This window comes from Folsomia candida, unplaced genomic scaffold, assembly GCF_002217175.1.
Source record: "Folsomia candida strain VU population unplaced genomic scaffold, ASM221717v1 Fcan01_Sc046, whole genome shotgun sequence".
Classification (NCBI taxonomy): domain Eukaryota; kingdom Metazoa; phylum Arthropoda; class Collembola; order Entomobryomorpha; family Isotomidae; genus Folsomia; species Folsomia candida.
The window spans coordinates 879,906-892,569 of NW_019091238.1; the positions used below are offsets into that span (position 1 = coordinate 879,906).

General features: G+C 37.8%; 2 protein-coding genes and 1 long non-coding RNA gene across 3 annotated transcripts; all 3 read left to right on the forward strand.

Moving 5' to 3' along the window:
- Nucleotides 1-744: 744 nt before the first annotated feature.
- On the forward strand, nucleotides 745-4,064 carry LOC118433282 (diminuto-like protein). Its single transcript, XM_035845061.1, has 4 exons — nucleotides 745-1,146; nucleotides 1,914-2,249; nucleotides 3,543-3,724; nucleotides 3,803-4,064. Exons 1-4 carry the CDS (start codon nucleotides 955-957, stop codon nucleotides 3,837-3,839), a joined length of 747 nt encoding a protein of 248 aa, XP_035700954.1. The 5' UTR covers nucleotides 745-954; the 3' UTR covers nucleotides 3,840-4,064.
- A 2,612-nt stretch (nucleotides 4,065-6,676) lies between these two features.
- On the forward strand, nucleotides 6,677-12,175 carry LOC110861865. The gene is made up of 3 exons (XM_035845024.1): nucleotides 6,677-7,080; nucleotides 10,214-10,353; nucleotides 11,538-12,175. The coding sequence occupies exons 1-3, from the start codon at nucleotides 6,702-6,704 to the stop codon at nucleotides 12,006-12,008; spliced, it is 990 nt and encodes a 329-aa protein (XP_035700917.1). The 5' UTR covers nucleotides 6,677-6,701; the 3' UTR covers nucleotides 12,009-12,175.
- LOC118433266 lies at nucleotides 8,333-9,343 on the forward strand. Its single transcript, XR_004833281.1, has 4 exons — nucleotides 8,333-8,579; nucleotides 8,732-8,796; nucleotides 8,861-8,997; nucleotides 9,085-9,343. It is a non-coding gene; the product is annotated as an uncharacterized LOC118433266 (long non-coding RNA).
- Nucleotides 12,176-12,664: the final 489 nt, after the last annotated feature.

The following is a 12,664-nucleotide window of genomic DNA, read 5'->3' on the forward strand; positions in this document are numbered from 1 at the left end:
CAGATTTTTTAAATCGCCCACCTCATCCATATCCTTCTCATGTTAATGTTGGCATGAGTACAACCAAAGACCACGCGCCCACTGTTTTGATGACATAATATATGCACGTTCCCCAAAAGCACTCCCTTATAAAACTAGTCTTAAATTATGACACATGTTTCATTCAAGGTTATCATTCGCCATGTACATACTTTTTTCCCATAAAATTTCCACACATGTAAACGAAAAAAAACCTCGCCAGGGAACGTGCATATATTACGTCATAAAAAAACGCCGAATTCTTACACATCACTAAAACAAAAATTTGTCGAATCAACACCGCCGGTGTGAATATATGGCTTAACCGCCTTGGTTACAATGTTGAATCCGAGTTATGATGATTTTGATACCGGTGGTGATAATGTTATAACCGGACGGAAAAATTTCATTTCAACTCGGAATCACAATTGTGACCAAGGCAGTTAAGTCATATATTGACACCGGCGGTGTTGATTTGACAAATTCTTGTTTTGAATCTGACCCTACCCGTATCCCATGTCTTTAAACGGGGTTCCTAAAACTTACCCAACTCCAATAGTTTTGTGGTAGCTTCAACTTTCAAAACTTTAATCTAAATCTAATTTCTAGTCCTACGAACAAGTCTGTTTGAAAAACAAATAGCCAATTCGTTTGCAATTTTTTCATTATGTATTTATAAATTTCGTCAAAAATGAATTCGCTATTTTTTCAAATCGACTTGTTTATAGTATCAAAGATTTGATTTATATTAAAATATGAACAGTTGCATTTATCTCAAAACTCGTGGAGTAAAATTGATTCAATTTTAGAATTTGCGTTTGAACACGTTGAACAGGGGTAGACTGAGATTAACGCGGCATCCACAGTGACCTTAAGGCAAAACTGGATCAAGTCTCAAATACACATTATTAATTATTATCTTTATACTAATTTAATATGAAACTGTACATCGTCAGATACATCAAGCTTTCCTACATCCCGGTTAACTCGTTGGACGAGGCGACTACCCGGATAACGAAAGAATCTCGAAAAAACCCGGGGCACGATTTTGTCGAGGGGATCATGTACTCCTTGAACAAAGGGGTCATCATGGTGGGGAGTTTCACGCCGAAAGCAGAACCTACAAAGGTACAAATTTCTTTGTTCGAATTGTCCCGCCAATATCTCTTTTGTTTGTGTCAGTAATGAAAATATATATGTTGCCACCATTTCAAGAATTAACCCCCCACTGAATTGTAACTCAATATAAACTAATTAAACCCAGAGTCCCGTATTTTGCCCTGATCACACCTCCTAGCGCCAGGGGGTGCTGTCCGGTAAGCCCAAAAAATTGATATGATCCTCCCCGTAGGGTCATATGTATGATGCCGCAAACCGTTTTCGATTATCTCGATCCGTTCTCACGTTATCCTGCTTACAGACAGACAGACAGACAGACGAACAGACAGAGGGACAGACAGACGGACAGACAGAAAGACAGACAGACAGACGAACAGACAGACACACGGACAGGTGGACAAGGTCTTCGCATAAAGCAGAATCTAGCTGAAGCCACTATGAACAGACAGAGGGACAGACAGACGGACAGACAGACGGACAGACAGACGGACAGACAGACGGACAGACAGACGGACAGACAGACGGACAGACAGACGGACAGACAGACGGACAGACAGACGGACAGACAGACAGACAGACGGACAGACAGACGGACAGACAGACAGACAGACGGACAGACAGACAGACAGACGGACAGACAGACGGACAGACAGACAGACAGACAGGCACACGGACAGGCGGACAAAGTCTTCGCACAAAGCAGATTCTAGATGAAGCCACTTAATACATACGTACATAATTTACCTGATACTACCCGCCAAAATTTCAAATCTCAGATAAACCCGGTGGCCCGCTGGTACAAGAAGTCCTTCTACAAACACGTCCAAGATTTGTCTCAATCTGCCCCCACCGTGGAGTACATCCCGCTCCGGGACTACTATCATCGCCATACGTACGGCGCCTTCTGGACACTCGAGATTCTCGTGCCGTACGCCAACATGCCCGTTATGCGCTGGCTTTTCGGTTGGACCGCGACCAGCGAGACGAACTGGTACAAACTAATCCCGGCCTTTTTCAGGCAATTCTCCGAGAAAAATGTTGTCCTACAAGATTTCATCGTGCCGATTGGAAAGGCAAAAATGGCCCTGGAATTTTTCCACAAGCAAGTCGAGGTATGTGCATATTTGGACAAGCTTTTTATAAATTATGGTGAATACCGGATTTCTCAGAGTGTAAATTTCCCGTCCCAGGGTAACGAACCCCCCGGGATTTTGAAATTGAAAATCCATACCCTGGGGTTTTACATATTTACTTGGGTTTCGCGGGTTGTCGGGATAAGCTCTCTCGCTCTGGTTATGACTAACGGCACCACGAGAATTACTTATCTACTTATGATAAATAAACATGTTTCCGGATTTTTCATAATGCTCAATTGAAACGATCATACCTGTTCACGTTCATTCATGTGACTGATTATGATGATGCAGGGTCCTTATACTGTATCCTGGGAGATTCTAGACAGGGTCGTGTCAGTTCAAAAATTTTCCAACTTTGTTTCACAGATTTTAAAGTTAAGGAATATGAGCGATTTTTGCTGGGAGAGTTTGGTTGTCAAGAAAAATAAAATACTGTATAAAACGCCACAAAATCCAATGATTTAATTTAATTACAAATTAAAATAATTATAAAATAATTTAACTAAGATCGGTATCAAAACCGTCACCTAAAAGTAATTCGCGTGCATTTTGTGACGTTTTATACAGCATTTTATTTTTCTTGACAACCAAACTCTCCCAGCAAAAATCGATCATATTCCCAAACTTTAAAATCTGTAAAAAAAATTTGGAAAATTTTTGAACTGACATGACCCTGTCTGGAATCTCCCAGGATCCAGTATAAGGACCCTGATGATGATGAGAATGGAATTGAATTTGAATGAAAATGAATTGAAATGAATTTTTGAATTGAAATGAATTCCCTGACATTTGAATGAAAATGAGTAAAAGATTAACTCACTTCAGACGAATGAATGATTTCTCACTCCTTTAATTTTTCACCCTATGCTTAATACGTGGGGTTATTATTATTACGTTATTATTCGGTGTCAAAATCATCATAACTCGGATTCAACATTTTAACCAAGGCGGTTAAGTCATACATTGACACGGGCAGTGTTGATGAGACCAATTTTTCTATTGAGTGTGGCCTTATCGCATTCTGAGTCGGTGTCTCGTGTATGTAGGAAGTTGTGCTGCATTATCCGCAATTTCGCAGACAAAGCTTCTCGTCAATCAAGATATTATAATGATTAATGAATTTTTAAAATTGTTCCGTAACAAAACCTTATTATAAATAGTTTATTAAATTTGAAAACCCCGGGGTCTTGGCTACCCTAACCTAACATGAGCCCCAGAAACCTAAAAATCCACACGTACCCTGATTCATCGCTTTATTCATTTAAATAGATTTATCCCGTCTGGCTTTGCCCCAGCAAGTCGTTCAACGAACCGGGATTTTTTAAATTTGACGAGAACCCCGACACGATGCAGCTTGACATTGGAATTTATGGAGTGCCAAAGAACCTCGATGATTACGAGCTGGTCAAATCGAATAAAATATATGAACAGTTCTGCCTTAAAAATAAATGGTAAAAAAATCCCGAGATTTTTAACAAGCTTTTTTTGAAAATATTAGAAAATTCAATTCTCTAATTGCCCCCGTACAGTTGGAAAGCCCTCATATCTACGCGGACACGTTCTTAAGCCGGGACGAATTTTACGAAATGTTTGATCCCACGCTGTACAACAAGGTTCGGAAGCAGCTCAACTGCGAGGACGCGTTTCCCGACGTGTATGAAAAAATTTCGGCGAGAATTTGATAAATAGAAACTTGGGGAATTTCCCGTATCTACATCCTTGTTCAAAATTATTCCTTCCTTGTTAATTAATTTGGTCAAATACGTTAATTTGTTTAAATGAAAATTTATGTACTCAAAATTTTAAAATAAACATTGATTCTATCCCCGATTTATTGCTTTTTCTCGTCTTCCCTCTAAATAATTTGGGTTGCATTTTACTTACAAAGCGATGGTGTGAAGTTCAACAGGACGTTATGTTGTTGAAATTTTGAAATTCTTCCTACAAATCTTTAAACTATTCTGGGTGTAAAATGGGTGTGCGGTCGAATTGCATAATTTTCCTGGTATAATTTGATTTGGTATAATATTGTTGGTATAATTTGTAGGAACCATTTCGTATAATGTAACTCAGGGATAATTCTATCAGGGATAATTATACTTTAAGCTTTAAAGGGACCAAAATGCATTCCATTCCTTCTCCTTGCACTCCACAGTCACATTCACAACCATGTCCACTGAAAACGCTACTTGTACCAAAAAACTACACTGCAAGACTGACACAGAGTACTATATTTGCCATTGAAATTTTACAAAATGAACAAAGCCATTGGAATTTGGAAATCGAAAAATTGAAATCTGGGCAAGTCGAACCACAGTGTAAAATTTACAGGGACCTGGATACGCGACTTGTCTTGATTGTAGAATCATATCTACAACACTGATCTTGACCTATTGGCAAATGCCTTCGCAACTACAAGACTGTTTAAAATTTAATTTTGATTTTCGTATAATTATCCCTGTTTTAATTGTCCCTTATGTACCATTATACCCATTTGGTTTATGCCAAAAAGATTATACCATATTGCATTGTCCCTAATAAATTATGCAATTCGACCTAAAACCAAAAGCGTTCCGAATTTTTGAACCAGGAAAATTCGGAACCGTCTCTAAATGAAGGCCGGGTTTCGAAGTGAACAAACCGGAAAAAATTGTAAAAAGTTTAAAAAAGTATGCCCAGAATCAGTGTTTCTGCTGCTAAATAACACCTGCACGAAATTAGTGCATACAAATGTTTTTAAACGTTTAATAACACCAATTAAAAATCCGGAAAAGTGCATGAAAATGCACGAAAATCATTTACGTGGAAATAATGTTAGAATAATGCAATTTTTCGAAGTATTCGATTAGTTGAGAAGTCCTTGTGTTATTTATTATCCTCATCGTTTTAGTATTTTAGTGTAAAACTATTTTCCATTTTTCAATATATACATAGGCAAGCCCTGACTCCGGCTTGTGAGGTTAGGATATTTGCTGGACTAAAAATAAATTTACCTTGTTAAATACCAACCTTCGAACAATGCAGGGTCTGTCGCCTGTAAAAAGGTTCGTTTTCAAACAATGGTGCAAAGGGTTGTGCATTTATGAGTTTAAATATTTCGTGAGGATTAATTCCTAAAATAACCAAGTTTTTGTGAAAAAGGTGAATTAATTTTTTTTAGAACTTTAAATTCCTGTAAGGGACTGTGCACAAAGCATGTCACCAATTCGAGGCGGGTGAGGGTCAACACAGGCCATCCAGCGTATCGTTTCTTGCGGGGTTGCTTAAATTTTTGCACTGCAATGCAAGAAATGCAAGGTGCAAGAACCTGCAAGAAATGCAAGGTGCAAGAACCTGCAAGAAATGCAAGGTGCAAGAAACTGCAAGAAATGCAACGCCCTCGCCTAAGAATTACAGCGGCGGGAAGGAGTTTCTTGCCCTTGCATTTCTTGCGGGTAATAATAGCTGCAAGAAACCATTTTCTTGCGGTTATTTCTTGCAGGTGGTTGCTTCCACCCGAAACACTGAGGCCATCCTTCCCGTGATAATTATAACATTGGGCACATATTTAGGTCAAAGCGGAGAGAAGGGGTCCAAATTCCCCGACAATTGGTGACATGCTTTATGTACGGGCCCTACATATGTACGTGTTTACAGAAATGTGTAAATATGTATCTAAAAAATATGTATGTATCTAAATAAATATTTAAGTTTTTGAATACTGTTAAAATCGCAGTGTACCCTCAAATGCTAATCGTTCATTGTCACTTGGTGCCAACAACCCGTGAAAAACTTGTGTCAGTGGGGTTTAAAATAATTAAGGGTTTAATATATGAATATAAGGGTTGCAATTCCCTTAAATGTATTTAACGAAAAAAAAATATGTATATATATATATTATATATCTACTTGTCATTTTAAGCATGTTAATATGTATGTATTTTCATAAGGATATTGCGTCCGTATCATACACCTCGTCACCCTACCGTATGGGAACATCCATATATTACGCCATCATTTTAGTAAGTGGGTGGTATAGGTCTTGCTATATATCTTTCCCATGTTAGAATTCCCTACCCCAAAATATTTACGTTGGGTGTGTGAGTGGTAAAATCGAGAATTTTTGATAACGTAGTATATGGACGATCCCTGCGTGCATATTCATTAGCGTATAATCCAGTCCCTTCGAGTAGAGGATTTGTCTCCTTTTTCAGGTAAAAAGGTACCCTTCCTCCTTCCCACCCTTCACTTGTCTTCCGCCCTTCAACCCCTTCGCATTCCCTTCAGTGTCTTCAAAATTACAAAATCCCTACCACCTCAAAATTTTAAATACATTTTCAAAGTACTTAAATTAAATCCAAACTGCAAAAAAATATACGAATCTTGGTGTTTCTATTTAAAATAAATTCAAGCTTACACTTTTTCGCATTGTGCCAAAAAATTATAGAAATGTCCGCCTTCCCCGAAACTCCACTTCCTGATGCTCCCCCTCCCCCTGAGGAAGCGGGGGACGAAACTCTGTGGGAAAAACTCTCCGCATTTATAATGCCCGCTGTCACCTTGACGCTATTAGTGTCCGCCGCTTTTCCCCTGTTTGATGGAGCAGAAATTCTGAGTGATGGCGACACCTGGGAGGCGATACGTTGGCACGCATACGCCCCGAGCTCCCTGCCCGCCCGATTTTCGGTGACCAACGTAACAATCAGGGTGGATCGGGTAGCCACGAAATTGATCGGGACCGATTTGGCCCTGAATTTCGTGCTCGTGCAGGAATGGGAAGATGAAAGATTGGTTGTGAAACGGAAGGGCAAACCTGGATTGCCAAGCGGTGAGTGGAATGCTTTTTGGGGGGTTAAAGTACAAAAGATATACTATCCTCGCATTTAGGCGTGTCACCTCATTTGCATAAATCTCACTATGCCCATTTCCGGCGATGCGGGCCTTCCGTGCTGAACAAATTCTCGCGAATGCGTCAAATTATGCAAATGAGGTGAACGGCTATAAAAATTCGATAGCAGGCAAAATATTTGTCCTAGTCACTTTACTTGCGTGTGAGAACGTCCACATATTACGGCATTATTTTCGTGGGCGGGTGGTTTGGTTCTTCACGTATTAAAATTCTCTATAAAAAATTATCGATTTCATCACAAACCGTTTGTGGTAAAATCGATAACTTTTGACGACGTAATATATTAATGGCACCTATTTGCGTAAAATTCGATATTCGATTCGTAAAATTTTCGTAAAAAAGCGTTCCTAAAATACATCCTGGAAAATGGGTATAGTGATATTTATGCAAATGAGGTGACACGCCATAGTACATAAAAGGATGTTAAGTATAAGCAAGTACTCGTATTTGCCTATCGGCTCGGACCCGTACGGCAGACTTGACAAAATTGGTACATTCTAAAAATCCGATTTTAAAATTATGTACCTATTTATGCTGTAAATTTTGTTGGTGCATTTCATACATAATGAGAGAATTTGGTATATTTATGTAACGTACATAAGTTTGTCAGGTATGTTTGCTGTCCCTTCAGAAAAGCAGCTTCTAGAATGTGTTTTAAGAATGTGCCAAGTTTTAAGAACACGTGATCTATTCGAGGGAGCTAGGGATCAAGGCATGCTATCATTCCTATTTTAACTACACTGTAAGAAACTGGGTATTGATTCTAAAAAGAATTTAATACCAACATCGCAGTATTAAGTTCATAGCACAATTTCGGTATTGAAACAATACTACAAGTTAAAACCAGACGTAACATTTTCAATACCGAGAGAATTTGTATAGATTTTACTGCCCATGGTATTGAAAGACTGCAATATTGGTATTGATATAATACCAAATTTTCTTGTCTCATGTTTGGCCGTTACACGACGCTCGCCCGGGAGCCAGTAGTGACTCTCCTTCATTTCATTCTCCTTTATTTTTTTCCATAATTTTTTTCACAATGAGTTCTACTAAACTAGTTCGGGTTTCAAATAATATTAGGGGCAAGAAATTAATTTCATCCGACGGAAATTTTGAAGAATTTCTATCATCAGGTAAGCAAACATATCCTTACACTATTTTTAAACAGTATTTATTGGGATTTATTAAAGTTTTGCGAACTTTTTCTTTGTATTTATTAGTAAGAAGCAAATTTGAGTTGGATGAAGCAGAAAATATTACTTTCGTGGATGAATACGGTGCCGAGGTGGACTCTGATGTTTTCCCAATTTTGGTCAGCCTAGATGGGATTCAAAATATCATATTCAAGCTAGAAGAAGAGTCGTCAGTATTGGAAATTGACCTAAGCTACAATAATACATCGCAATCAAGTTATTGTAAGTCTTTTTCGAATAAACACTTCTAGTCTAGTATATTACCATTTTCAGTTTTTAAGCTATAACTGTTGAGGAAATTCCATTGAATAAGTGTGATATTTTTTTAATGAGTGAAAGTTATCGTACTAATATGCAATAATATTTGTCTGTAGTTTTACCTGCGGCAGGAAATATTGGGCTTTCTCAATCGTTTGGAATAGGGGATAATTTTAAACAAGTACAGTACATACTTAGTTAATTGTGCCAGATTATTATAACAACTTTACTAACTATTATTTTAGATTCTCCAAACCACGGTTCAACAAAACAATGTAATACACGGTATTGTCGAAGATTGCAAGAGTAAAGGCTTCGTGGACGATAAATCTTCGACAATTCTCATTAATGAATTTGTGTCAAAACTTATAGAGATAAAGGGGTAAGGATATAATAAACAGTTTGACCTGAATTTTTATTTATGAATTTATTTTATACGAATCAAATACTTGTCTATTAATTCTTAAAGTGCTGGACACCGAGTATTTTGATCGGCATCTGTTTGCCTATAAAATTAAGGAGACGGAGAATATTTTTAAAGTAGTCAATGTAAATAATCTAATTACTCATGATGCCATGGAGTTGAAGCATAATTGCAATGTTGCTGGAAATTTCGTGATTTCGAGACATTACTTGTAGTATTTAGATAAGTGGTGTAGTATTAAGAATTTAGCTGTAAATTTTGTCAAATAACATGTTAATTAATATTTGGGTGCATATTTATTTATTATTCCTATCTATGTATGTTTATAAATGTTGTTTTAATTCAAAATAATTGTAATTGCTACGTTAAGCGTTTAATTGTGCAATAAAAAAATATAATTAAACGAGAAACGTTTCATTACCATATTTTCGCATTCATTACTGCCATGGTAATTACACAATACTGCGTGGTATAAATATGCTCAACGCATGCAATACTAGGTGGTATAGAGCGCTCACGATCATTCAATACCACAGTGAATAAGAATAATACCACAGTGCGCACCCCATATAATACTGACACGGTTTAATGTGAATACCAATAACCCCACTATTTTTACTGCTCCGGTATCAGCGACAATACTATTTAGTATTAAATCAATACTACAGCGGTAGAGTCATATATGTATACCGCGTGGTATTGAAATAGTATTGATTTTGTTAAGAGTGTATAAATGGAGAGTATAAGCCATGCCGTGGGGAAGAGGTCAAAAAAATTCCCTAAAATCGATAACGTACTTAGGTTGCCTACGTAAGGGGTGATCCATAAATTATTTCACGCAAAAATCGAGATTTTATAGATCCCACCTCCCCCTTTAACATAGGGGACGTTCATAAACTTCATAACGCAAAGGGGGGTGGGTGGGTGGTCAGGGCCAATGATATCGTGCCTATGTGACACATGTTAAAGGGGGGTGGGTGGGTAAGTCCAAAAAACCGAAAATTTGCGTTATGAAGTTTATGAACGTCCCCATAGGAAAGATATCATTGCAGCCTTAGACCCCCCCCCTCTCGCGTGAGATAATTTATGGACCGCTCCTAATGTGCCTTCACCTGTTTGCTGGTGTGTGGATGAAATAGAAAATTAAAAGTTTCTGAATTTTTCTTTATTCCAGATATAAAAATGATGAATGTGGAATCCATTGTGAGAAAAGATGGGGACTTTACCCCCATCTGGAAACCATCCCTGGCCACGGAGCCTGCCCACGTGGCGGAGAAGAGCAGCGAGGCAACCTGGCTGCGGCTAGATGGCGGGGTACGTAATAACTGCAAAATCTACCTCAAAATTTACTGATTTAAGCGTAGTACTCAGGAAGGATGTTTCAAATGAAAAATAAACTCAAGTAAAATTCATTTCAAGAAACATTCTCATTTGGTAGACATTGCCAAGAAATTCTAATAATTTCAGACTGGAATTAATAGAATTTCAATGGAATTTCCAGTGAAGGAATAATTTCATGCAAAGCAACAGAATCCACCGTTTTGCGTTAAACATCTATCATGAGTACTACACTTTATAATATCCATTGCATCCTTTCGGAGCATGAGATTATCATTAATTTAACGTGTTCAACAAACAATAAAACATTTTCCAAGCTAAATAGGGATTTTCGAACGAGTTATGTCCAGAAATCTAGTCAAAAATTAGAAATCACATGGCTCTAATCAGTTCGTTGAATACCCGGTTTGAAGAAAACAAACCTTAACGGCAAAGCACCCACGTCACCCGGGTTTTTGTTCGTTGGGGTCTTTGGGGTTTTTGGAGTATCAAATCCCTGGAAAACCCATAATGCTTAATGGGGTTTTTGTGGGTTTTTCCATCGTTTTTACACATTTTGGGGTAGATTGAAACAGAACACTTGCGACTGCAATTTGAATCTATACCAATTAAATATTTGGATTGGGTATGAAATTTTGACCATTTTTATCTGCAATCTGAATTTCCAATATCCCTGGTTGCCTATTAGGCTTATATCAACTTTTGACTTACAAATCTAACTCAAGGAAAAAACTTCAAATTTAATGTTGAATTCGAATATTAAACTTGCTTTACTCTAATAGATAATTTTATAAATTTTGCTTCAACTTGCCCCTAAATCTACAAAAACCCGCAAAAACCCAAAGACCCACAAAATCCCCGGAAAAACCCCCCGTGGTTAGGTTTTTGTAGAAAAACTCCAGGGTTTTCCGAACTTTGCCCACGAATGCCTAGGTCTTCGCCCCGAAGAAAAAAAGAGAAAATTTACTAAAAAATTGAACTTTACCGCTAACACCTTTCTTCCAAAGGAATATTCAAGGAAAGATAAGCGCCATCTGATCCATAATTTTTGATTTGTTTAAAACATATTTCGACAAATGATCCAGGTCTAGCTTGAAAAAAGGTTCCCTTGTAAATGACGAATTTTACATTCAAATGCATAAATTCCTATATTTAAATAGGTGATGCGAACCCAATCCCTCAACATTTTCGCCTCCCCGGCCCCGACTTCCAGTCCATTCAACGAAACTGACGCTTTACACTACGTCGTCAAGATTTACTCCACCCGGGAATTTCAAAATAGAGTCGCTTTGCAGTGGAACATCTCCGAACCGTTCAATTTACTAACACCCACAACTGAAAATTCAATCGATTTGAAGAGAAGCTCAAATCCTTGGCGGGTTGATGTTACGATGGGGCAGTGTGAGATGCAAGTCAACTGGGGGGATTCCTCAGCTTTGAGTAAATTAAGCTGCCTGGAGATGGGGTTTCAATTTAGAAAGATTCAAAGGTCGGATGAGAAGAAAAACGTCGAAAATTTAAGCCCCGGTGGTTCCCTTGTAGAACTTCTGTTCACAGTTTATGGAACGATAACGTGTATCATTTTGTTCCATTTTTATCATAGTTATTCGCGGACGGAATTTTTACCTTGAATTATGGAGGTTATGTATGTCAAAATTTGAGTTTTGCTGATTTTTAATTTTAATTACGCGAAAAAATAAAGTTTCGAGACATTTTACGCACATCCACATTTCTTCCAGGCCAGATTTGTATCGTCCAAATATAGTTACTTCTGTCTAAATTTTGTTGTCCACATTTTGTAATAAATTGAATAAACAAAACTCTAAAACTCCTGACTCCTGAAAGAATTCGTATCATCCGCCCGTTTTCCAATTCTTTGATAACTTTAATTTTTTATTAAAACTCGACCAAATACAGTTCAAGATTTATCATTCAGTTATTTTGTCAGCCCTATTGGCTACATGTATGAAAATTGGTGCTACACTCTTAATAATTTTTCGAAATAATTGTTACCGGCGGAGGTACACAGCGTGGTAACACATTGTAACAAATTGTCTTCGGAGGGTAAGAAATTGCCTCCGGTATCGGTAATATTTTAATTACCTGAGCGTTGACAGAGCAGGATTTCGCCTCTAGTTACCCTTACGTGATAAATTATTAAGTGGCTTCAGCTACTTTATGTGAAGACTTTGTCTGTCTGTCAGTCTATCTGTCCGTCTGTCTGTCAGCAGGATAACGTGAGAACGGATCGAGATAATCGAAATCGGTTTGCGGCATCATACATATG

Excerpts from the sequence above, each read along its gene's own strand:
- LOC118433282 (XM_035845061.1), top strand. The coding sequence starts at position 955 with ATGAAACTGTACATCGTCAGATACATCAAGCTTTCCTACATCCCGGTT. Across the intron at positions 1,147-1,913 it reads CGAAAGCAGAACCTACAAAG|ATAAACCCGGTGGCCCGCTG; the intron begins GTACAAATTTCT and ends TTCAAATCTCAG. Across the intron at positions 2,250-3,542 it reads TTTTCCACAAGCAAGTCGAG|ATTTATCCCGTCTGGCTTTG; the intron begins GTATGTGCATAT and ends TCATTTAAATAG.
- LOC110861865 (XM_035845024.1), top strand. The coding sequence starts at position 6,702 with ATGTCCGCCTTCCCCGAAACTCCACTTCCTGATGCTCCCCCTCCCCCT. Across the intron at positions 7,081-10,213 it reads CAAACCTGGATTGCCAAGCG|ATATAAAAATGATGAATGTG; the intron begins GTGAGTGGAATG and ends TCTTTATTCCAG. Across the intron at positions 10,354-11,537 it reads GGCTGCGGCTAGATGGCGGG|GTGATGCGAACCCAATCCCT; the intron begins GTACGTAATAAC and ends ATATTTAAATAG.